Source organism: Rhizopus microsporus, assembly GCF_002708625.1.
Source record: "Rhizopus microsporus ATCC 52813 unplaced genomic scaffold scaffold_25, whole genome shotgun sequence".
In the NCBI taxonomy this organism is placed as follows: domain Eukaryota; kingdom Fungi; phylum Mucoromycota; class Mucoromycetes; order Mucorales; family Rhizopodaceae; genus Rhizopus; species Rhizopus microsporus.
In genome coordinates, this window is record NW_019671940.1 from 191,881 (window position 1) to 214,054 (window position 22,174).

At 36.6% G+C, this 22,174-nt stretch overlaps 13 protein-coding genes across 13 annotated transcripts; 8 read left to right on the forward strand and 5 right to left on the reverse strand.

The window, feature by feature from the left end:
* Window positions 1–1,127: 1,127 nt before the first annotated feature.
* RHIMIDRAFT_295292 (uncharacterized protein) lies at window positions 1,128–1,580 on the forward strand (the record flags this gene model as incomplete). Its single annotated transcript, XM_023614165.1, has 1 exon — window positions 1,128–1,580. One exon carries the CDS (start codon window positions 1,128–1,130, stop codon window positions 1,470–1,472), a length of 345 nt encoding a protein of 114 aa, XP_023462010.1. The 3' UTR covers window positions 1,473–1,580.
* Window positions 1,581–2,387: 807 nt separating this feature from the next.
* Window positions 2,388–4,429, forward strand: RHIMIDRAFT_247927 (kinase-like protein; the record flags this gene model as incomplete). The annotated part of the gene is made up of 11 exons (XM_023610463.1): window positions 2,388–2,737; window positions 2,790–2,835; window positions 2,891–2,946; window positions 2,992–3,346; window positions 3,407–3,471; window positions 3,517–3,613; window positions 3,670–3,829; window positions 3,875–4,084; window positions 4,137–4,204; window positions 4,279–4,305; window positions 4,355–4,429. The coding sequence occupies 11 exons, from the start codon at window positions 2,388–2,390 to the stop codon at window positions 4,427–4,429; spliced, it is 1,509 nt and encodes a 502-aa protein (XP_023462011.1).
* A 145-nt stretch (window positions 4,430–4,574) lies between these two features.
* Window positions 4,575–6,026, forward strand: RHIMIDRAFT_269746 (uncharacterized protein). Its single transcript, XM_023612147.1, has 5 exons — window positions 4,575–4,690; window positions 4,740–4,829; window positions 4,886–5,287; window positions 5,350–5,866; window positions 5,933–6,026. Exons 1-5 carry the CDS (start codon window positions 4,648–4,650, stop codon window positions 5,976–5,978), a joined length of 1,098 nt encoding a protein of 365 aa, XP_023462012.1. The 5' UTR covers window positions 4,575–4,647; the 3' UTR covers window positions 5,979–6,026.
* An 816-nt stretch (window positions 6,027–6,842) lies between these two features.
* Window positions 6,843–8,002, forward strand: RHIMIDRAFT_269748 (uncharacterized protein). Its single transcript, XM_023612148.1, has one exon. It carries the CDS (start codon window positions 6,872–6,874, stop codon window positions 7,952–7,954), a length of 1,083 nt encoding a protein of 360 aa, XP_023462013.1. The 5' UTR covers window positions 6,843–6,871; the 3' UTR covers window positions 7,955–8,002.
* RHIMIDRAFT_269749 (uncharacterized protein) lies at window positions 7,984–8,701 on the forward strand. Its single transcript, XM_023612149.1, has one exon. The coding sequence runs from the start codon at window positions 8,400–8,402 to the stop codon at window positions 8,562–8,564; it is 165 nt and encodes a 54-aa protein (XP_023462014.1). The 5' UTR covers window positions 7,984–8,399; the 3' UTR covers window positions 8,565–8,701.
* Window positions 8,702–8,965: 264 nt separating this feature from the next.
* RHIMIDRAFT_295296 (uncharacterized protein) lies at window positions 8,966–10,123 on the forward strand (the record flags this gene model as incomplete). The annotated part of the gene is made up of 5 exons (XM_023614166.1): window positions 8,966–9,144; window positions 9,191–9,263; window positions 9,401–9,534; window positions 9,621–9,730; window positions 9,888–10,123. The coding sequence occupies 5 exons, from the start codon at window positions 8,966–8,968 to the stop codon at window positions 10,019–10,021; spliced, it is 630 nt and encodes a 209-aa protein (XP_023462015.1). The 3' UTR covers window positions 10,022–10,123.
* Window positions 10,124–10,440: 317 nt separating this feature from the next.
* On the forward strand, window positions 10,441–10,829 carry RHIMIDRAFT_77665 (uncharacterized protein). The gene has a single exon (XM_023615678.1). The coding sequence runs from the start codon at window positions 10,591–10,593 to the stop codon at window positions 10,792–10,794; it is 204 nt and encodes a 67-aa protein (XP_023462016.1). The 5' UTR covers window positions 10,441–10,590; the 3' UTR covers window positions 10,795–10,829.
* Window positions 10,830–11,508: 679 nt separating this feature from the next.
* Window positions 11,509–11,985, reverse strand: RHIMIDRAFT_241823 (uncharacterized protein; the record flags this gene model as incomplete). The annotated part of the gene is made up of 1 exon (XM_023609653.1): window positions 11,509–11,985. The coding sequence occupies one exon, from the start codon at window positions 11,983–11,985 to the stop codon at window positions 11,509–11,511; it is 477 nt and encodes a 158-aa protein (XP_023462017.1).
* Window positions 11,986–13,816: 1,831 nt separating this feature from the next.
* RHIMIDRAFT_241825 (Rgp1-domain-containing protein) lies at window positions 13,817–15,726 on the forward strand (the record flags this gene model as incomplete). Its single annotated transcript, XM_023609654.1, has 6 exons — window positions 13,817–13,829; window positions 13,881–14,405; window positions 14,462–14,545; window positions 14,630–15,091; window positions 15,140–15,454; window positions 15,512–15,726. 6 exons carry the CDS (start codon window positions 13,817–13,819, stop codon window positions 15,724–15,726), a joined length of 1,614 nt encoding a protein of 537 aa, XP_023462018.1.
* Window positions 15,727–15,811: 85 nt separating this feature from the next.
* Window positions 15,812–16,748, reverse strand: RHIMIDRAFT_77685 (uncharacterized protein). Its single transcript, XM_023615679.1, has one exon. The coding sequence runs from the start codon at window positions 16,634–16,636 to the stop codon at window positions 15,896–15,898; it is 741 nt and encodes a 246-aa protein (XP_023462019.1). The 5' UTR covers window positions 16,637–16,748; the 3' UTR covers window positions 15,812–15,895.
* Window positions 16,749–17,514: 766 nt separating this feature from the next.
* RHIMIDRAFT_241827 (uncharacterized protein) lies at window positions 17,515–17,782 on the reverse strand (the record flags this gene model as incomplete). Its single annotated transcript, XM_023609655.1, has 3 exons — window positions 17,515–17,552; window positions 17,622–17,718; window positions 17,768–17,782. The coding sequence occupies 3 exons, from the start codon at window positions 17,780–17,782 to the stop codon at window positions 17,515–17,517; spliced, it is 150 nt and encodes a 49-aa protein (XP_023462020.1).
* A 577-nt stretch (window positions 17,783–18,359) lies between these two features.
* RHIMIDRAFT_286483 (peroxiredoxin) lies at window positions 18,360–19,189 on the reverse strand (the record flags this gene model as incomplete). The annotated part of the gene is made up of 4 exons (XM_023613385.1): window positions 18,360–18,374; window positions 18,412–18,731; window positions 18,782–19,015; window positions 19,186–19,189. 4 exons carry the CDS (start codon window positions 19,187–19,189, stop codon window positions 18,360–18,362), a joined length of 573 nt encoding a protein of 190 aa, XP_023462021.1.
* Window positions 19,125–20,269, reverse strand: RHIMIDRAFT_269776 (chromatin associated protein KTI12). Its single transcript, XM_023612150.1, has 3 exons — window positions 19,944–20,269; window positions 19,656–19,893; window positions 19,125–19,596 (listed from the first exon to the last, which is right to left on the reverse strand). Exons 1-3 carry the CDS (start codon window positions 20,104–20,106, stop codon window positions 19,152–19,154), a joined length of 846 nt encoding a protein of 281 aa, XP_023462022.1. The 5' UTR covers window positions 20,107–20,269; the 3' UTR covers window positions 19,125–19,151.
* Between the last annotated feature and the right edge of the window lie 1,905 nt (window positions 20,270–22,174).

A 22,174-nucleotide genomic window follows, 5' to 3' on the forward strand; every position in this document is an offset into this window, starting at 1 on the left:
AAAAAAAAAAAAAAAAAAAAATCGTGGCTCTTCCTCACCAATGAAAAACAATCACCAAAAAAGGCAACTACTGAAACCGTTACGAGTGAATAAAAGTTCCCCGAAGGGGTTACAACACCTTTTACAGGCAGGGTCTCTTTGTTATCTATTGAGTAACCCATTGTTTTCAGCAGTTCCCTTTTCTCATCGTTCCTCCTTATTGAAGAACCCGTTCCGCTAATCCAATTCTGGGCTTTGGTTATTTGCATAGCGCATCTGTACTGTATTTTTATTAATTATTGACGTTAATTTTATAAAATATTTTCGTAAAAAGACGACAAAGAAAAATACGTTTGAATAAAACGACATCATGTCAAAAGAGAGAGAGATAATGAGTATATGTAGAAAAAGAGAGAAAAAGTATATTAATATTAGAGCACATATCCTAATATTAGTTTTACTTACCACCAAGGTGCATTCTGGGGAGGGTAGCGATAACTACCCAGGATAATTTAAACAAAAAAAAAGGAACGGAGGACTGAGAGAACCCAGGGCGTCAGAAGAGACTATTGGGGAACGTTCCAGATACACACCAGAGAGCAGGGAGGGCGGGACAAACGAGTCAGAGCAAGGACCATGAGGACAGGCTAGTTTTGATTGGTGAATCTTTGAACACTCAGAGGGACACTTGATAACTGCTGTAAAGAAGCAAAAAAAGGGCTCAATTAAAATGAGTTTTTATATGTTTTTCTTTCAAACAAGTTTCAGGATCGGGTGCCTAAGACAAAGAAATCATGTCAAATAGAAGCAATCTGCTTCGTGACCATTCAAGAATATGCATTGCCAAATATGACTACATGTTCTTCTGGTTTCATGGAAAAACCGAATAAATAATTTAAGCTTTTACAAAGAGACTAAAGAGGGTCATTTCTAATATTAAGTTAATTTCAACTCCAAGACAGCCCACCTGTTAATATTACTGTCAAATGAGATAATGAGCCATATTCTTTTTGTATTTGTTATTACTCTGATAACATTACAATGGTTTCAATACGACATCTAAATTTGGAAATACAGTATCTCCATGGACGTCAGGGCTGATACTACGAAAATATTCTTGGTAACGGCGAATTTACATTTCATACAACATGAATTTTGTTCTCACCATTGGGTGCATTTATTTTCGATCACAGGCGAATTTACTTTTCGGACGCATTGCAAATCGCTTTTTGCAGCCTACTGCGAGACTTGCCTATGAATCCCTCGCCTTAGGCTCGTCTAAACATATACAAGTGCTTTCAGGGCTACGTGTTGATGGTCAAACAATCATTGCTTGTACGGTCTGGGCTATCTGGCGGTGTCATTGGCGTTTTGTATTTGATGGTCGTACCTTCTGGCCCGATGAAGCTGCTGCACGAGCAACTCAAGCAATCAAGCGAATACAGGATGAAAATATTTATAGAGAGCGTCTAAAATCATCTCGCGCAGGTTAACGCAACCTTTATTTTGTTCCGTGCTTCTATGTTCTTTATTATTTTCTTTAATAAGTACAAGCCGACTGGCAGTACTTGAATAAAATATACCATTTTACAAAAAAAAAAAAAATAAATTTACTTTTCGGAAAGACTGTATAGCATTTGCGCAATATACGACATAAGCAATTCAATTTGCACAGTAGATAACACAGCACTAAAGTATAAGAGAAGCACATGTTGATGAGCCTAGGATAATCTACCAGGATCATGACGAAAGAAAGTATTATTTTGTATGAAAGCAGGAGTATTACGTGAGTTCATATATAAGAACTTGTTTTCGTGATCAGTCTTTTTTTTTATGTTGTCCTTTCTTAAGTAACCTTTTACAACAAGAAAAAGTACTTATACAACAGAAATGCTGTATGAAAAGTTGTACATAATGATGTGCTATCCTTGAATACAACTCAAAATGTATCATCTTGAATACAATCGATACACACACCATGAACGATGTTTCTCGTTTAATTTATCAACGCCTCCTACATTTTACTTTTCGCGCTTATCGCCTTTTTGGTGGACTTCATTAAACGGGTTTAACTGATGCTTTCATTGGGGATACTCTTTGAGTGATCCCTCCCTCACCGTCTTCAATTTTAATATATATTCTTTTTCTGTGTCTCTGGTCACTGATATTTATTTGTCTTTTTATATTCTTCCATCGAAAGGGATTGACCGTACATCTTGACGTGTCCAGCCTTTGTCTATTGAGATGAAATGTGGAGATCTTTTCAAATCAAATTGAGCTAATCTTATAATAAGCATACCATCTTGATGTAGTACAAGCAGTGAAAAGGAGTAAAGGGAAAGGAACCAACAAAGAAAAAAAAATTTGACACTTTTTTTTTGTTTTTTGTTCTTTTGTGTTGATTCAAAATGACAACAACAAAACGAGGACGATCACTTGTACGTAAAAAGTCAGAAATAAGACACAGTGGTGGACATTCGTTAAGAAGACTCTATAGTTCACCTTCCATGTCCTGTAACCTATTTGGTAACGGAAAAGTCAAGCCAAGGTTACTAACAACAACAACAACAACAACGAGCAAGGTACTGATCAAGGACCCTTCTACATCACAACTTAAAGTAGAAAACAATGAAGACGCCTGGGGTTATCTGGTCAGAGAAGGTGGAGAGACATATACGTTGGATAGAGAATTGGATAAGCGTTTGGATAATCAGGCAGCAGGATACATAATTGGTAAAAAGGAAGATTGTGACATAAGGTTTTTAAATATAATGTGTGAAATTCTATTTACTTATCCTTCTTATATAAAGGCTTTATCTTAAAGGTGCTAGCGATGTACACGCCATTATCTATTGTGTAAGCAACAACAAAAAAATGCTATAAACGCGATATTCATGATCATCCCTGTTAGAGACACAGATCCATAAACAATGTTGAAAGATTTGTTCCATATGTATTTGATAGAAGGTAAATGGGAGCTTGTCATCTCTTTCTTATTCTAACAACACACAGTTCAAATGGGACATGGGTCAATTTTAAAAAGATACAGAATGGCGCGATCGAACTCAAGACGGGCGATATCATACATTTTATGGATCCTAAGCTATACAACGAAGCAGCTAATCCAACCTACAAATTCGTAAAGCCAAAGACAAGCACAACAAGGGCAAGAGCAGTAGAGGATCTCTACGTATTAAAGTCACGAATAGCAGAAGGAACCTATGGTGTGGTTCAACTAGCAGAGTGTAAAAAGACAAAGAGACGAGTGGCGATCAAATTGATCCGAAATAGCATGTGTCACGGAAGAAAAAAGCTACGCGACGCGTTTTTAAAAGAAATTAGTGTCTGTATGTCAATGCCTGTTCATGTAAATCTTTTTTTATGCAAGGAACCATAAAGAAAAATAGACTTACTTTTTTGTTTATAGCCGTGTATTATACAAATCAGCAAAGTCTATGAGCAAGATGACATCATGTATATTGTTATGGAATAGTAAGTCCCTTCATGATTATTAAATTTGGTTATTAATCTTGGTAGTGGTAAAAATGGTGACCTGTTCGAATGTGTTGCCTCTTATCAGTTTAAAGAATATGAAGTAAAGATTATATTTGATCAAATAGCACACGCCATTGCTGTATGTATTTATATATATATATGTATCTAAAGCCATCACTCACATAATTCGAATAGTTTCTTCATGAACGAAATATTGTCCATAGAGACATCAAATTGGAAAATGTGGTTATTTTTGATAGAGAAAGACTTATTGTCAAACTGTGTGATTTCGGCTTATCTACCTTTATGAGACCAGGTAGGCTTTTAGAAACAAATTGTGGAACCGTCATGTATGGTATGTATATAATCCTTTTATATGCATATACTCACCCGTATAAAGCTGCCCCTGAATTGATCGACTGTCCCAATGGATATGGAAAAGAGGTCGATATCTGGAGCTTGGGGGTCTTGTTGTTCACTGCTCTTGTCGCATTTACACCATTCTTACAACGAAGTGAAGCTGAAGAACACAAGAGGGAGACAATTGATCAAATAAAGCGTGGTGATTTTAATTTCGATTGCTCTGTGTGGGATGACATAAGTCATGAAGGTAAATAAGGAGTATTGAAGGATACATTTGACCAACATGTTTTTGTCAACAGCAAAAGATCTGATTCGAAAAATGATGACAGTAGACAAGTCAAAAAGATATACGATCAAACAAGTACTTGTAAGTGTTTAAAATAATGTAGATATATATATATATATATATATATATCGAACTCATTTTCTTGTTTTCTATAGGCACACCCTTGGTTACAAGATATGGAGGTAAATAAATATCCTCTTTTTTTATATAAAATATTAATATCGTCTTTAGAAATCAATATCTACTCATCCTGACTTGACAAGAAACCCTGAACTAGTTTCATATCTTGAAAGGAACAAGAATTAAAATAAAAATACCCCTCTCTCTCTCTTTGTGTTTACCTCCTAAATCTGTATGAGGCTTATTTTGGTATCGCTTGGTTGTCAAATTTCCCTTTTTTTCTTCTCTTCTTTCATTTTTTTATCATGATACATAATGATGAAAGAGTTACAGGTAAGCAATAAACAGTTGTGTATATTAGATATTGATAATTCCAAGACCATCTTGTTTTCTTTATTCATGGCATGGGACAACAATATGAAAAGTATGGAAATATGAAGCATCATGGTAATAAGCAAACCAAAGAAGATAAAACCCTCTTAATGAAATAAACTAGTGTCTACCATACAAAAGAATACCCTTGACATCCTATCATCCTATTATCCTCAATACGAAAAGCATATACGAGTGAAATATATCCCAATAGGTTTGGATGGATTATATGAATAATAAAAACCACATTGAATGACACTGAAATCACAGAATGGCATAGCTTTATTCATGACATGATTGACTCTAAAATGAATAAATCTACCTTGACGACGGTTCCCAAGGTGCGATTAGCAGCCAATCACTGGTTGATGGATTGTCTCTACTATTTTACAAAACCATACGGCCAACATATTATCAACCATGTCGCCAAGACATGCTCTAAAGCTTACGAGGATTATGTGTTGAGTCATCCAGGATTTAATGGACATGTACATTTTATCGGATTCTCTCTGGGTGGTATTATTGCCTATGATATTGCTTCGATGCAATGGTCAGAACATGAAGATGGATTACCTCCTTGGGCAAAAGGTGATGTTAGTAATACACCTGACATCACAGTACCTCCACTTGGTTTTAAAATAAAAAGTATTTTTACTTGTGGTAGTCCAATAGGTAAAGTTCCTGTTATTTCCATAGTCTATGTTTTCATCCCCCCCTCCTTTTTTTTTTGTTAGCTGCAGGGCTGATCTGTCGTGGACTGAGTTATCTGCAGTTTCGTCCACCACCACGTACAAGGATACACAACATATTTCATCCTTTCGATCCACTGGGTTATCGTCTAGAGCCGATGATACACCCCAATTATGATACAGTCGAGCCTGTCTTGATCGATAGGACCAAGAGGTTACCGAGAATACCCAATTTAGGCATCAAATCGTCTATTGCAACCGCCAAGCCTTATATACAATCCTTTTGGCAATCTTTCTTTACAGTAAAAACGGAAAGTGTTGTGACATACAGTGACTACTCACTAAAAAGAAAAGAGGAACTGGATGATGACGGTGTGAGAAAAAAGAGACGAAAGATTATGCATCAAGATAATAATTTGATGATACCAAAGGATGGTATCTTGGGAACAGATGGAAACATGTATCCAAGGCTAGATTATGTACTCTCTGAAAATATGATTGATGCTTATGCATCTGAATGGATTGTTGCATTAAAGAGTCATTTTAGATATTGGGCAAACAGGTAAGAAAAATGAAATTCAGTTTGTTTGTTTTTTTAACGCTCTGACGGTTCTCTCTTGTTTTTAAGAGATGTGTCGCATCATATTGTAAAGACATTGCTAGATTATCAATAAAAATTTGTTTATGCAATAAAGAGTAACAGGTTGTTTGCATAACCAAGATCTTTTTTTATTTTCTTCTTGTGACAGTGTACCCAGAGTTTATTTGTGTGCCATGCCTTTACTTGTTGTAATAGGCTCTTTTATATATAATAGTCAGAGCTTTTGCTTCGTATACACATATCTAAAGACATGGATTGATATATAATGTAACTCCCCTTTCTGTTTTTAGATCACTTTTAAACATTTTCTTCAACAAAAATCAAACCTTGTTCATACTATTTTTAGTGAAATGAAAAAGAAGCCAGTAGGAGCCAGGAAAAGGTGCTATAACCATGTAGGGTCTCAACTTTCTATCTATTATTATTATTATTATCCGATTACGTTGCTGGACAAGTAAGGAACTACATGTGGGGTGATTTCAGATATAGTTAGTCGTGAAATCTTGTTTACTGAACAGGGTTGCTCTTTTTTTTTTAAAAAAAACATTTAGCATATATTTATATTACAAACAGTAGTCCTACGACTACTATTCATATGACTACACCGTTATGTTTAATTACAAAACGTGTCTTTTTTATAGTTGCATGATTGTACTTGTTATAATTCTTTTTTAAATACTTTACGATAGTCCATCATTAAAAATGGTTATATGAATGCATGGTTTGAGATAATATGATGACAACTAGTGAACATGTGACAAGTAGCTCTAGTCCACATCAACTATTTTTAACGCGAGTCTACTTGAAAACTTATGTATTAAAATTTTTTTTTAAGTCAAAAAATACAAACTGCTAAAAGGAGAAAGGCACCATCCAGACTCTGCTAAAAAAAGAATCAACCGTGTATTTTTCTCTTTCTTTCTTTCTTTTTTTTAAAATATACTCCTATATATAAATTATATATTCATGTCATTATACTCAAACGAACAAGAGATACCAGTAACATGTACACCGATATTTGAAGGGCATTTATATGTTCGAACAGAAAAAAAGGAATGGAAGTGGAGATTATTTCGATTTGATGGCTCAACTTTTACTTGCTTATCAACAAAGAAGCAACCTAATAGTCCAACTGTCAATAATCCACTTTATACAACACCAAAACGATTGACAGATGAATCGATTCCCAATATAAAATACTTTCAATTGCCTGAATGGACCGTCGATCTTTCGACTATTTGTTCTATTTCACTTTTAAGGAAATCAAAAAGACCACCAAAATGCTTTTCAATTCAAACCATTTTTAATAAGCGATATGTCTTGAAAGCATCGAAACAAAAGGATTTGGAAAGATGGTTATTTGTATTAACCAAAATGTGGACATTCACTCAACAACAACGGCAACAAGAAGAGCCAAAAGTACAACCTATGCTAAAACCAATGCTGTCTAGAGAAAAAGTTCAAGTTATTGAAGAATGGCGAAGGTCATTAGCTGAACTGATGGCACAAGATCCAAATATCAAAAAGACTGTTGCACCACCACCTATCGAACCCATGCCTGAAGATGATAATTTGAGTATATTTACAGACATGACAAGTATCAGTCATAGACGACCCAACAAGAAAGTGATCAAAAGACCAAGTACTAGACGAGCAAAGATTATGCCAAAGGAGATGCCTTTAGTCACAGAGGCTAACCTGATATTAAAGAAAAAGGGATTGGATGATGCTGGTCTCTGGATGAGTAATAACCTATTCAACTACTTTCAACAGGAAAAGAGCGAAGACTTGTCTTCATTTGATAACAATAATAACGCAGTCTTTGTTGAAAAAGTGAAATATTACAACCTTGAAAGTGGAAAAAAACTTATAATTCAATCCCAGTCAAATTATCTAAATTATGCAAAACGAGAAGAAGAGGAAGATGAAGATATCAGTTTGGCTGAACTATTACATAAACTAAATCTAACAAAGCAACCTTCTGTCAAAAAATGCTCTTCCTTTGTTGCTCCTGCAATACCACCTTATAAAGTGTCAAATTATCATTAAACAACATTAGTCACATATATTGTTTTCTTTTTTTTTTCTTTTCTTCTTCTTCTTCACTTGCTTATAATAATTTGTTACAATGACGAAAATCCCAAAGCTCATTACTATTGCTCACAAATGCTTCAGACGTGAAAAAAAAATTCTACGTGTCAAAAACTTCGACAGCATTTGGACAAGCACAACATACAATTTCCACCGATGTCAAGAGGGTTAAGACGAAGCAATAGCGATAACTACATGTCTGTAAAGTCAGCAGGCCGCCACAATACCATTGAGATACATTCCGGTTGTCCAGCATGCATTATGCATTTCAGGGGCGTCGAAGTAATGGAGATCCATTCTTACACAAACCATCAAGTGTATTTTTAGATCAAACATAGGCAATGTCTCAACACCAAAGTAGCAGTACTCATCAAGATCGAAGAGTGTTAATACGAAGAAGAGTATGAAAAACAAGTCAATAGATGAATCGTCTCTTTCTTTCCTGCCACCCACTGACGATGGGCATTTTATGGCTAGTAACTTCGATGTGACAAACGCGCTTTATCTGTTGCAACGACCGATATTACAACAAAAATGGAAACCCTCACTTAAAGATCATGCGCAATGACGATCAGTTCCATTCTACTTTTAACACCAGACATCTTCCTTGATGAATTATCATTCTTTTTCAGCAAGATAATATCATGGCAGTCATCGATAGGATTGATTTAATCTATAACATTAAAAAATATCACTTGCGTATAGAAGCTTTCGCAAGCATAAACAATATTGTTCAGGATCTTAATATTGGCATAATCAGCTGATGTAAAGCGATCAGTCAATTTTTGAAGCTGGATCTTCCTATTAATGAATTCAAACTGTGAGTCGTACCTACCACAACTGTCGTTGCTTGCAATTCGACCTTGGATGTGGTTATAGGCTTTCTATTCTCAGAAAATCAATAAAAAAAAATATTTCTTATAGTCTATACTCTTTACATCTTTCTAAGCCGCACATTATGGTGCACAAATGTCAGGTTATGGCCTTACAGAAGCACAAATCACTAAGCCCATCCAGCGATATACTGCACAGACCAGTAGAGACAAATCAACAGAGTATGCATTACCAAGTGAGATCTTCGAGGATCTGAAAGAGTCTTCCAGCAAAGAATTTAGAGCAAACATCCAAGATTTTGCAGAAGAAGCCTTGTAACACGATAGAGGCAAGTGGACTAAGTCAGATGCAGTCAATAAGGTGTATACCCAAGATCAAGCGATTCACATATATTCCGACAACCGTACAGCGCTCAAGTACAGCGCAGTTGATTGTACTAGAGACGTAAGACATGTGCAATCGGCACAACCTGACAGCAATTATCAACGCTTTCCAGGAGTGTTGAATACAGAGGCCAACGCACTGAGCCGAATATATCAACCAATCAACAATTACAGCTTGCCACAATAGGCTGCCAATCGAACTGCACAAAAGTGGAATATCAACCTAAGAATAGATGCGTTTGTCGACAATAGCAACACCAAGTTGAAGAAATATTGGTCGTGGAAGAACAATTCCAGAGCAGAGAGAACAGATGCTTTCCAGTAACTATGGCCTAGGAGGAGTCCCTTCCTATACCTACCTTGGAAACTGATCCCACGGCTATTGAAGAAGATTAATCAAGATCTAGTACAGAGTTGTGTGATAGTGACCCCAGCATGGCCAACATGATGTTGGTGACCGATGATGTTGAAGCGCAGCAAGGCGGATTCTCTGGTTTTCAATATGAAGAATTCCTCGGTAACCACTTATGACTATCAAGTGTTGGTAAGAAAAAGAAAAATTGAGCTAGTCAACTGTGCACTACTTGACGCAATCTACTCAAAAATCAACATTGGAAAATTACAGTAGACATTGGAAGAACTGGGCTGCGTGATGCTTACCCAAAAATACGAAGAAGCATCCCCTACCATTAGCAGTGAAGCACCTTGCGGTCCTAAACTCACTTTCCTTGCAGCATCTGAGGGCGGTTCGTTCTACGGCAATCTCAGTTTACCGAGTCGTTCATTCTCAAGGCTTAAGCTTGGCTAGCAACGCCTTGGTACAACAGTGTTTCAAAGCTAGAAAACGAACAAGAAGCTACCAAACCGACATCAGGGGGGCCTTCGATATCGATCCGATATTGAATTTAGTTAACAACTGGAGTACTACGAATGAACTGGCCAACTGCAAAAGAAGACACTGGTGCTTTTAACAACCATGGCCATATGGAGAATAAGGCCTAACCTAGGGAATCTTCAACGTAGATATGTTACTTTCATCGAATTCAAGGGGAAATATAATCGGTACAACCTTAATTGTACGTCAGCCAAAAGAAATCAAGCCAAAAGCAAGTAAAATAAGTATAACGATGGATGAGAATCTCTGCCTTGTTCGAGTTCTGCATGCTTTCATCCAGCAGTCTTCCCACATATGCTATGATTTAGAAGACAATCACAGTCTCTTTTTGGCTCACATCACGCACGATAAGTACAGAGCAAGATTAATTAGGCCCAAAACGGCGAACATATGGTTGGAAGAACCCCTGAGGATGGCAGGAGCCGAAACAATATGATTCAAGTGCGCATTCTTTCCGTTCCATATCAAGCATCAAAGCGGCTATGGTTGATGTTCCTATTGATAACCCCAAACCACGTAATAGCTGGAGTTTAAGCAACTCAACCTTTGAGAACTACTATTACAAGCCAGTAGATCAGCGCGTCAAGGACGCTACGATTGTGAACACGGCCTTCGGAAATGTTATCAAGAAGATAGTCATATTCGAAGCAACGGCAATTGTGATATGTACAGCATACAATCAATAATGAATCTTTTTATTTTATAAAAAATTCAATTTTGACAGAACATACAATACGTATGGACTTATTAGGTTTCTTATCTGTATAAATCTCTAGTTACGGTCAATAATAACGTGCGTTCATTTAGTTGGAGACCAATTATATGAGTAACTTCTCCATTTTCAAATATATAGTTGTGAGGATTGATTGTTATAAGTGTATCCCTGTCAAGTAAATATCTTAAGACAAGATTGTTTTTTGTTTTGTTTAAATCATCAATATCTTCGCTGTCGTTGATTCTCCCTATATAACGCCTTAACACGTCTCTTTGGGCTGCTTGGGATTCCGTGGCTCTTCCGAACTTGATAATATTCTCTAAATCTCTTTCCATGGATTATTGTGAAAGAAAAGAAAAAAGATGACATACATAACATTTTATTTTTTTTATACTTTAGTACAACAGCTATTTATAATTGTTCTCAATCACAAGATAATACTAATGTTGTACCGAATTAAGGTCAGGCAAAGACGGATAATGTGATAGATGTTCTCAGAGCCATGCTTTATTTGCATATCTTTCAAATTAGCAATGTGAACATTCAATTTTTTTTTTAAAGAGATAGACTGAAATGACAGTTTTAAAAAAACATCTCTAATACTACGTTATCGGGGCGGACATCTGTCATGTGAGAAATCGAAACGGGGTCAGTATTTTGACTGTTTGTCGTTCCTAATACAATCTCAATTGGCTCCATATCGACTCCTAATGTGGCATGATCTGCTTGGATCTACTGGCGAGTGTTGAAGGCCGATTCGTATATCACTCGTTTGCAGGCGTCCGATGTCTGGGTTTGACCATGCCATCATTACCAAACACAGGAGTGCAATAGTCTTTAGTTGTAGGTTGTATAGGTTTGCGGAATCAGCCCACGCTCGTTTATAAAAGTTGTTGTCGTGTCGGTTTCCTAGATTAAAAGTTGCTGAGTAGATGGGATTATTACTTCTGATCTTCTTTTTGCTGCGAAAAAAATCTTGGATGAGAGGCTGAGCTGCGCTTGGTTTCTCATTAGGATGCAAAGCTCGGTACACTGAAGTGATGGACGATCTCAAAGTGTTTAGATGAGTACTGTTGAAGTGGTTGTTATCATTGGCTAACTGAAATATGTGAATGGTTTTATACGTAGTGAATCCACTGAAGGCTGTTATTTTTGACACCATAACTAATAATGCTTCCAACCATTCTCAGATTGATTCCTGCTTTAGTGGATAATAGATATGCAGTTAAGGAAAATTTCTGTGTAATCTGGTATATGATCGATCGATCGAGGTGTTTCGTCTTCAATAACGATGAAAGTCAATACTGGATTGGCCGTAAGTGAATGACAAGAACTCCTCAATGTAGTTTCTGCTTCTTGAACATCTGTTTCGGAATCGTCTGTGCGTACAATGGTATATTTATGCGCGACAATTGGTCCATTTTTGTATTGGCAAGGCATTGTATGTGCTGATAATAAACCTACAGGTGATGTTTTTTGCATAGATCCTTAACATTTACTGCCAAATCTTGAGGCTAACAGATTCGTTGACTGCTAACTGTTTCACTTAATCCATCTTCTTCTCTAATAATCCCCAAGGTGTCGGGGTAGTGCTGAATTGTATTCAGTAGCCCTCTCCACAATGGAAACGAGTCAATTGTGTGTCGTAATTGTTGTTCAATATTTCTGAAACTTTGATAATCGGCCATCACGGATGAATGCCGTCCTTCAGAATAGTGCAATGTTGGTTGGTATTGCTTGACTGTTGTTGAATGTTGCTGCATAGTGGTTGTTGTACACTCTTTCCGGAAAGTACAAAACATTCTTGGCAGCAGGGCATCTGGTTTGTCAGCGAAGACGAATTTACATTTCCTACAACACAACTGCTGTTATTGCTATCAGATGAATTGATTTTTCCATCAGGACAAGTTTATTTTTCGTGTAATCTGAATTTGTTCTTGGAAAGAGTGTATGTTGTTACATAACGGCTATCTGTTGCTGTTGCACAGGTGAAGCTTCTGTTGTTTGGTAAACTGATACTGTTTGTTGAGACGGCCGTTTTGTTGTCATTCAGTTATCGTACGCTAAATTATTCGACGTTATTGCTGAGGTAATATGTCCTTGGAAATCACCGTTGGAGCCCCCTTGCTTGTAATAAGTAGCTTGTTGGAAGGCTCGTTGTTCAAATCTAGCTTGGTGAACTTTCCCAACAAACCTGATTTTGAAGGAGTCTTTGGTTGATCACTCATCATTCATTATTGTTGTCTTCAAATATTTAGTACTTGATTGTAGATTGAGGGCTTGATGGCCACTTCTTGTACTTCTTGATCCTGAAACTTTGCTGACCCAAATCCAAAAGCTGCAAATTGTTCTGCTTGTTCAATTATGTTGGTAAAGATACCTTGATCTGTGAATGTGCTGAGATACTGAAGTTGCACGTATATTTTTGTACCAGCTCGAACTTGCAAACTCGTCGTTTCTATAAGTTTATGTATGGCAGTGACGATTTGATGTATGCCCGCTTTTCAGTTTTTGAGATCTGATACAAATTCTTTCTTGGCTTATTCAGACTTATTTCATTCCTCATGATTGTATTTGTGATTAGAACGTTTGTAGATCTTAGCGTTGTTCTTGAATTAAGTTAGAGGTGTTTCATCCAAGGCTTGGAGAATTGCCAAAGGGAGATCAAATCTTTGGTATTTTTTCCTCTTGTTCTTGGACCTTTGTTCTTTCAAGTTCTTGACTTCTGCTCTGGTAAAAGCCTGTTGTTCCTTTTGATTGATACTATTCATATAGTAGGCCCACATTGTTAGTTTGAAGAAAAAAAAGATAAATCCTTATTATAACTTTATATGCAATTAAAGCATGATACTGAGAGCATCTATCATATTAGACGTCGGAGTGGAGCTAACTGAGATTGTATTAGGAACGACAAACACCATGCACGCAAACACGCACACACGCACACACAAGTACTTTTTTTTTTCTTTTTTTCTTACTTTTATTTAATAAAAATGAGTGTGTTGGGTAATGACGTCTTTTTTCTGTTCTATTCTTTTTGTACTTATTCTATCATAGTAACCACCACTTTCTCTCAGGGCGCCGTATTTTATGCTGGAGAAACCCTAAGATGTAAAATCTCATTCACCAATCCACTCAAACCACCAACGACTGCAACCACAACACGATCCACTCCGATGACCCGTTCACCATCCACTCTTCAATTACAACCAGCAAATACACCCAGTAGCTCAACACGGCTCATGACTTCGTTAACGTCGTTTCTCAGTCGAGCAGCATCCGTCACGACAGATGATCCCATTGCCATCGAACTAGATTCACCTAGAACAAGTATAGACACATACCCAATAAGCCCCAGAAGTTCAATGGAATCTACAGCTTCTTATCCTTCACTTCGAAGACTGTCCACCTTGTCTCAAACGATTAAAACAGAGCATTTGCTTTGTGGATTTGTACAGGTCGTCGGAAGCTTTATCGTAGACCCAAGTTTGATCAATATAAATGAGTTTGATCCCTTGAAGCAATACAGTAGCCCACAAGGTGGGTTTGGAGGAGGATTAGTGAAATCGGATACGTTTATGAGTAAAAAAAAAAAAAAAAGAATATCACTTTTAAAGGTACTTATTGATCTTTTGTAGATGCACGTACTCTGCCCGTCTTTTCTACAGCGCCTTCTATCTTGTTTGTTGATCTTGATCTGGAACCAGGCGAGACAAAGCAGTGTAAGTTGGTATAGAGTATAAGAAACCAAAGAAAACAAAAAAAAACAAAAAAAACAAACAAACTGATCTCTGTTTCTTGAATAGACACATATAAAGTAAAGCTACCCAACGATATCCCGCCTTCTCATCGAGGAAAGGCCATACGATTTAACTATTACCTTGTCGTGGGCGCACAAAGAGCATCTCAAAGCAAATTCAATCAGGGACAAGTGGCTCAGATACGGTTTAGGGTATTGAATCATGTCGCCCAAGACGGATCACGGCCAATTTACGACTTGATGAACCCGGTGATAGTTGTAAAGGACGAAGCGATAGTAAACGAGCATCAGTCAAAGGTGAAAAGAAGCGAGGAAAAGAGTCGAATAGAAGAACGAAAAGAATTTATAGACTATATCAATGAGTTATTGGATAATAGAAAATCGAGGCATGAAATCACCAGACGAGAGAGTGAAGCATATGATGAAAAGAATAGAGAAATAGAGGAGGCTTCAATGAGTCGATCGTGTTCACAGATAGTCTCTAGGTTGACACATGGCAGTAGAAAAGGTAATTATAACACAGATATGAACAAAAAAAGAGTTGACCTTAATTTAGCAATGTATGATATTTGCAAAAACAATCAACGGGTTGCCAAATTACACTTGATCAAGACGGCTCATCGATTAGGAGAGCCTATTGTTGGTGTCTTGGACTTTACTGGTGCCACATTGTCTACTTATAAAATATCGATATTCTTAGAAAGTTGCGAAGTCGTAGAGGAAACGATTGCTCTACGTCCACAACAACAAATCGCGCGGGTCTCGCGAAAGATACACTCGGACTTTTATTCCTTTTCTTTGGGTAATAGACGTCTTTCTTTTTCTTTACCTATACCAGCTACCTGCTCACCTGATTTTCAAACGACTGGAGGTAAAAAAAAAAAAAAAAATGCTTATAAAGAAAAAGAGAATGAACGTACTTGTGTAGTGTCATTGAAATATTATTTAAAATTCGAATTCATCACTGGTTCAGATGCACCTTTTATTCCAATCAATGTAGATGAAAGACATAGGCACTATCAATGTTTACAAGATGTAGAAGTAAGCACCTTTGACTGCCAAATACCCGTGATTATTTATGGATCACCCGGAGGTCAAGATCGTGCTCTCTTTGGTCGTCCTCATACATTCAGAGTTCACTAATCAAAATATGAAAATATGAAAAAATTGTACAGATCAATATATTTGTTTAATGGTATTCACAGTGAGAAAAGTGGGGAAATAAAGAAAGAGGTATATGTTTGTATGTAAATAAAAAAGGGTATTAGGCTAATGTGAAACAGTACCAAGATGAGGATTCATTTTGACTATGTTAAAAAAGAGTGAGCAACAGCAAACATTTAAGAAAAGACTTACTTTGTAAATGCTCGGCTTCTTGTATAGACACAGTGGATCTACTTGAGAAGGAAAATGTACTTTGTGAGCTACAATTAGAAACAGGTCTTTCTGTTTCTTTCTTTATGGGTTTTCTCGCTATCCTTTGTTGTTGTTGTTGTTGTGTTTTCTTGTTTTCATGCTTCATGACTAAAAGTTTATTATGGTAAAAGAGTTGATAAAATTTGTATTGGTCCAGTCTATCCTGATACATATCCTTGACTGATTGTTCGGCTTTATCACATCTTGAATTGAGCCAATAGATATCGGATTTAAGGTTATCAAGGTGAATGGCCTGCTGATTAATAAACTTTTTGGCTTCATGCAGTTCTGACAGGAGTCTGTTGAGCTCTCTGTAGTGACCCTGGCACTTGGTCTCTCTTTGATCTTTAAGCACCTGACTCATGTGCTGACGGTAGATCTTGAACTGGGTCTGGAGGCTCTGGATGAGAGCACCTTGTTGTTCTATCTCATGATGCTGTGTTTCGACCTCTTTTTCTTTTGCCTCTAACCGTGTTGTCAAATCTTGAATGACTTGACCATTTTCTTGGATACGAGCCTGTAGTGATTGTATCTCCTCTTGTTGCACATGAATTTGTGCATCATTCTCGGCACATATCCGTTCATAGTCAACAATCTGGGAGGACATACGTTCTGTCTCTTGCTCGAGTCTATCCATACGCTCAGTCGCTTCCCGGAGCTGGTCCGAGATCTGTTTCAGCTGCTGCTCATGTGCTTGACGTGCTGTTTCAAGCTCTGTTGCCTTGTTACCGAGATCCTGCTGTAACACAATCACCTGTTGCTCTTTCTCCGATAATTTCTTTTCGTAATCTAGTTCGAGTTGCTCCAGTCGTTTTTGCCAGGTGTTTGTTTTTAATTGCTTTTCTTGTCGAGCAATCTAGTTAAAAGCGAGTTAAAAGCGTGTCATAACAAGAAGTGATAGTTACAGTCTTTTGAAGGGCTGCATTCTTGGATCGAACATCTGCCAATTCCATATCCTTGTCAAGTTGAATTGACTTTTTTTCGAGTTCGAGTGATTGTATGGTTGCTTCCATGCGCTTTGATTTTTGTAAGAGTGTTTCATAATCTTTTTGTATTTGTTTATAATAAGGATTATCTTTTTTAGGTGCCGTTTCACTGGATAATGTGCTGGTTGAATAACCATCGTCATCAGGATGCTCTAAATATAGTGTCAATGTAATGCAAGTTGACATTTTTGTGTACCTTCTGTGAACCGATCAGATTGAGAAAGGAATCCATAACGCTTATGGCGACCACCGTCATCGATGGGTACATCATATTCTCCTGGTCCTGGAATATAGTCTTTATCAGCTAAATTTATATATAAAAAAAAATTAGAAATGGAGCCCTAAATAATGTCTCTGTTTTTGTTTTTGTTACCTGTAGGAAATCTTTTAGACTTGGCAAACATGAATAAATAAAAGAGAAAAGAAGAAGAAGAAAGAAAGAAAAAAATCAACTGAGAGAAAATAGAATGAATTAAATATAAAAATTGAATGATTGCTTTATTTGGCTTTGACTTGTGCTTTATACATTTTAGAGTAACTTTTTAACTTGTTCAATCACAAAAGGAGCTATATATATTTATCAGTACTAATCCTCATATCATTTTTGGCCCCTTTTTTCTTTTTAAATTATCTTACCGGCACGAATGCTCAAGACAACAAGAGCAAAGTTGGAGACAGTTGCAATCGTACGTTGACGAAGAAATGCTCTTTGTTCAGGTGTTAATTGAGGTTGCTAATAACAGAATGAGCATCACATTGAGTTGGTTTAATCATTTAATTACTTGTGGCATAAACATGATTGGCGCGCGAGAGAGAGATTTGACAGAAAAGAAAAAAAAAAAATATGACTCCAATGCCCTGGTTTCTTTTCCAATCAAGGAGTTTCATTTTTTTCTTTAGTCCAATTCGGCAAATGGCGCAGTTTGAATGACTATGGGGGACACCATTGTTTTGTAATGTAGGTTGTTCATGCAGGGACTCTTTGCAATATTCGAAATTTGTTTCCCTTTTATGTCAGGAGTTTTGCGGGCGTTTGATAGCTTGACGAAAAAAAAAAAAAAAAGATTACTATTGCGACCAATCCTATCATTCTTTCTTCTCCTTTTATTCTTATATTTAGTCTTTATTGTAAATAAGGTTATGCATGATAAGACAAACTTCAAATAAATCAAATGATTTGCACTAATGCACCTGCAGTCTCAATTGCTCTTTTTTTAAAATGCAATTATCATTTGATTCTCTATTATCAATGAAAGAAAGGCCCTGATTTACAAGTTATTACAAGATAAAAGCAATAACAGTAACCATATTGAAATAGAGTGTTTATTATTGTAAATTAAGGAATAGAAGTCGTAGTAATAGTCGACGTAGCCGTTATTTCTGTTTCCGCTGTCAAAGAGGCAAAATATTCTTTAGACGCGCTTACATCTGGCTTGATAGTCTTATCACCCTTTTGCCAATTCACTGGACAGACTTCACCATGCTCATCTGTATATCTAAAAGCCTCCAGCAGTCGAAGGGTCTCATCCACTGAGCGACCCACAGGTAAATCATTTATTGTGATCTGACGAACTATACCTCTTGGATCGATAATGAAGAGGCCACGAAGCGTGATCCCTTGTTCCTCAATGTAGATACCATACATTTTGGCAATTTCTTTTGTTTTATCTGCAAGTATAGGTATATTCATCTTTCCTAGACCACCCTTTTTCCTTTCTGTATTTATCCATGCCAAATGAGAATACTCTATTGCACTAAATGAGAAGCCAGTCTGTCTTAAATCCGTTTTCAAATACCTGAATCGCATGAAGCGGCTATCACATCACAATTTAGTTCTCTGAATTCATCTATACGATCAGAAAAGGCAATAATTTCTGTAGGACATACAAATGTAAAATCCATAGGATACCAAAAGAACACCAAGTATCGTCCTTGGTAGTCCTGTAGGGAAATATCTTTAAAGTTTCCATCCACAACCGCAGGTGCTCGGAAGGGTGGGGCAGGCTTTTGTACACGGGCAATTTGAATGACTGCGTAGTGGTTAGTATCCCTTCAATTGTTATCCTCTTCCCTATTACCCATTGTTACTACTATTGCTTTTATAAAGAAAAAAGAAAACAAGATAAAATAGAATGAAGTCAATCTTTAAACGTTTAATTTATCTGTTTATTCCAAATTAGTATTAAGGTATTCTACAAACACATCACCAAGACGATTCACATCTAGTGTTGTATTCATCTTGTTATATGTGACAAACTGTTTACGCAAACGTCGAAGTTCAGACAGGGTCACAGTACGTGACGGATTGATTACTTTCACTGTAGATCTAGGTACTGTCATTGGCATGCCTCCAGGGCCAAGCTCTTTCTGTTGTTCAACAAATGCATTGATGATCTCTAAAGTGGCCTTGTCGAGCTCATATACATAATTAGTGGACGACACTGGCTTAGATACTGTAGACTTGTTGGGTGGCGGTGGCTTCTTGAGAATGACAGCATCCCATAGCTTGTCTCCAGGTATTTCTTTATCATCATAAATTATAGTAAACAATGGAGAATCCCATCTGTTGCGTTCATCTGGTTCCTCATACCTTGACACTAATTCATCAAACCTAAAGATGTGGAAGGTTTAGAAGCTCATTTATAAAAAGCACAATGGTCATTGCTGTACACTATATCATCATATCTTTCATCATTTCTACTCGTATTCCATTCTTTTGCTATATCAGCAGGAACACCCGTATGCACAACGCAGTGTGGTGTACCAATGGCTCTGGCTACACAATAAAGCTGATATCGAAACCCTTTGATATAATTCAATCCATCGGCAATAACAATATCATCTTTTGATAATAATCTTTCTACAGCTGATAATAGTGCGCCTCTAGCCTTTTTTTCTTCTCTGGCATCTAAGAAAACTCATAAGGTTTTATTCTTTTTGTTTTTTCATGTCCTTTACCTTTGTAAGCAGTTTTGGGTACATGAAGACTATGATCGTCTATAATGTGAATTCTAAGAGACTTGTTTTCTCCTGCGAGTTTCTTTGTCAAATATTCTTTAATTTCATTGGTTCTTTGAGTTTTTCCGCTAGAAGGGTACCCTGTCAAGACAATAAGAGGCATTTCAAAGTGTGTGTTGAAGAAAGAGAGCTCTTCAGCTTCCTTTGAAGAAAAAGACGTGACTGTATTATTAGTGGCTGTGACATCGTTTGGGCATAGTTACAGTTTTTGAACAAAATTAAGAGTCAAAAATAAAAATGAATTTTAACTTTACCTGTACGAGACAGTGATATTAATCCTGGCAAAGACAGCGAAAAGAGTGCGTCAAGGTGCTTTCGGAAATATATGCAGCAGTACTATCGTGGGTATTGTTCGAAGCATTAATATCTCTGTTCCAAAGCATCCCATAGCTCTGGTAACCTAGGACGCTTGTTAAACCAGTATAAGCAAATGCCCATTTCTCGTTTTTGGCACTCGCAATACGTCTTTCCGTAAATTTTAGTGTCTAATACCTCTGATGCTGCTTATGCAAATTTCACGTTCAAAGTATTGAACTTGTCAACGCAAGCCGCTAGCAATTTTCCTTCTTTTTCTTCTTTGTTTCAACTTATTGAACAAACACTAATGATTCCAAACTGCTGTCGTTTTACCTTAGTAGCATCCCTGCCCCTTCGTACCATTGCCGAAAGTAAAGTCGCTGATTTTGAGTTTGATGTCGTGCAAAAAAATCTCGCTGTCTAATAATGACGTCGGTTGATCCAAGTATGAAGTCGCTAGTGAACCTTGTTTATAGGAAATACTACGCACACGCGAAAATGCAAGCGAAAACACTAGGGTACACCAGAACAAAAGGTCCATTTATTTGTATAAAACATCATTCTCTTTCATGCCGTTTTTTATAAAGGATGACTCATATAATGGTGGCAATCTTGGCTGAATTAATTTTCTATATTTCTTTTCAAACTGTCAGGTTCGATGGTTAGTCAAAAGGCCTCAGGTGACACGGGTCAAAATGGCAGACACAACGTATTGCCTGCTGTCTCGAAGTATACAGATACAGATCTGTTATATACATCTGCAACTAATTGAATACAGTCCAAGGAATCGAACCAACAATTAGGTGGAGGAGCAGGATTATAATTACTAAGGATTTTTTCAAAATCAGTGTAATGCTCATATTATTTATAAATTTCAAATTACTTTAGCATTCACTTTAAAAGAAAGTATTTTGTATGTATATTTTTGTATAATCCATGCTTGTGCAAGTCAAAACATTCCTTCGTTTCTGGCTTAACTCTCGTGCAAACATAATTCATTTCAACCAGCCACAAAGTGGGATGTTTCTCGTATTTATACGTTTATATCAAAGAAGATTATACACTCTTTAACTCAATATAAGCAATATATTTCGTACACAAGCCAAAGTCATCTTAAGTACTAACATAATACACGGCATTAAGCTCACAACGTTGATTCATGGTATCTATAATCTGTAGTAGCTGATGATATGTCATATCTAATATGCAATTAGTTGACAATGACTCATTCCATCTTCTTATATTCTAAATCGTTTCCAAATTAAAACTACTTATTCACTGATTATCACAGTGTTCATAGCGTTTTCGCGTGTATATAAGAGAAAACAAGGTTTTGCTATTTATAGAATATCATTCTTTGACCATAGAGGACTTCTTTTCTTAGAGCTCTTCTTTTAGACGGCCCTTGTATTTGTACCTGACCAATTGTCGTTCTGAGACTAGAAACCTAGGCCCAAACAGGAAAGAATTTATTCCGAGAAGCCTCATTTAAACTTCTAATGCAATAAGAGGTAAATTTCTATTCCAGTTCTAATACTATGTCATTGTGAAGCTTCATCTTATCTTATTGTATTCACTGGTTTTCTACTTGTCTCAGTGCTGCTTTACTGACAACATTGGATCATAGATGTTTTAATGCAAAGACTGTAAAATTCATTCATCATTTGTAAGTCGGTATATATTCTTTATATAATCCTTCATTAGAACTGAAGTAAATCTTGCCTGCATGAATGATGCTGTTCAAGCTTTATTGTATAATTTATCATTTATTATGCCTAATTTATAACACTAGACAGATCATGCCTACATACAAAACTATGTACAACACTGAAGTATAAGAAAAGCATGTATTGATGTGTCTGTAATAATCTCTT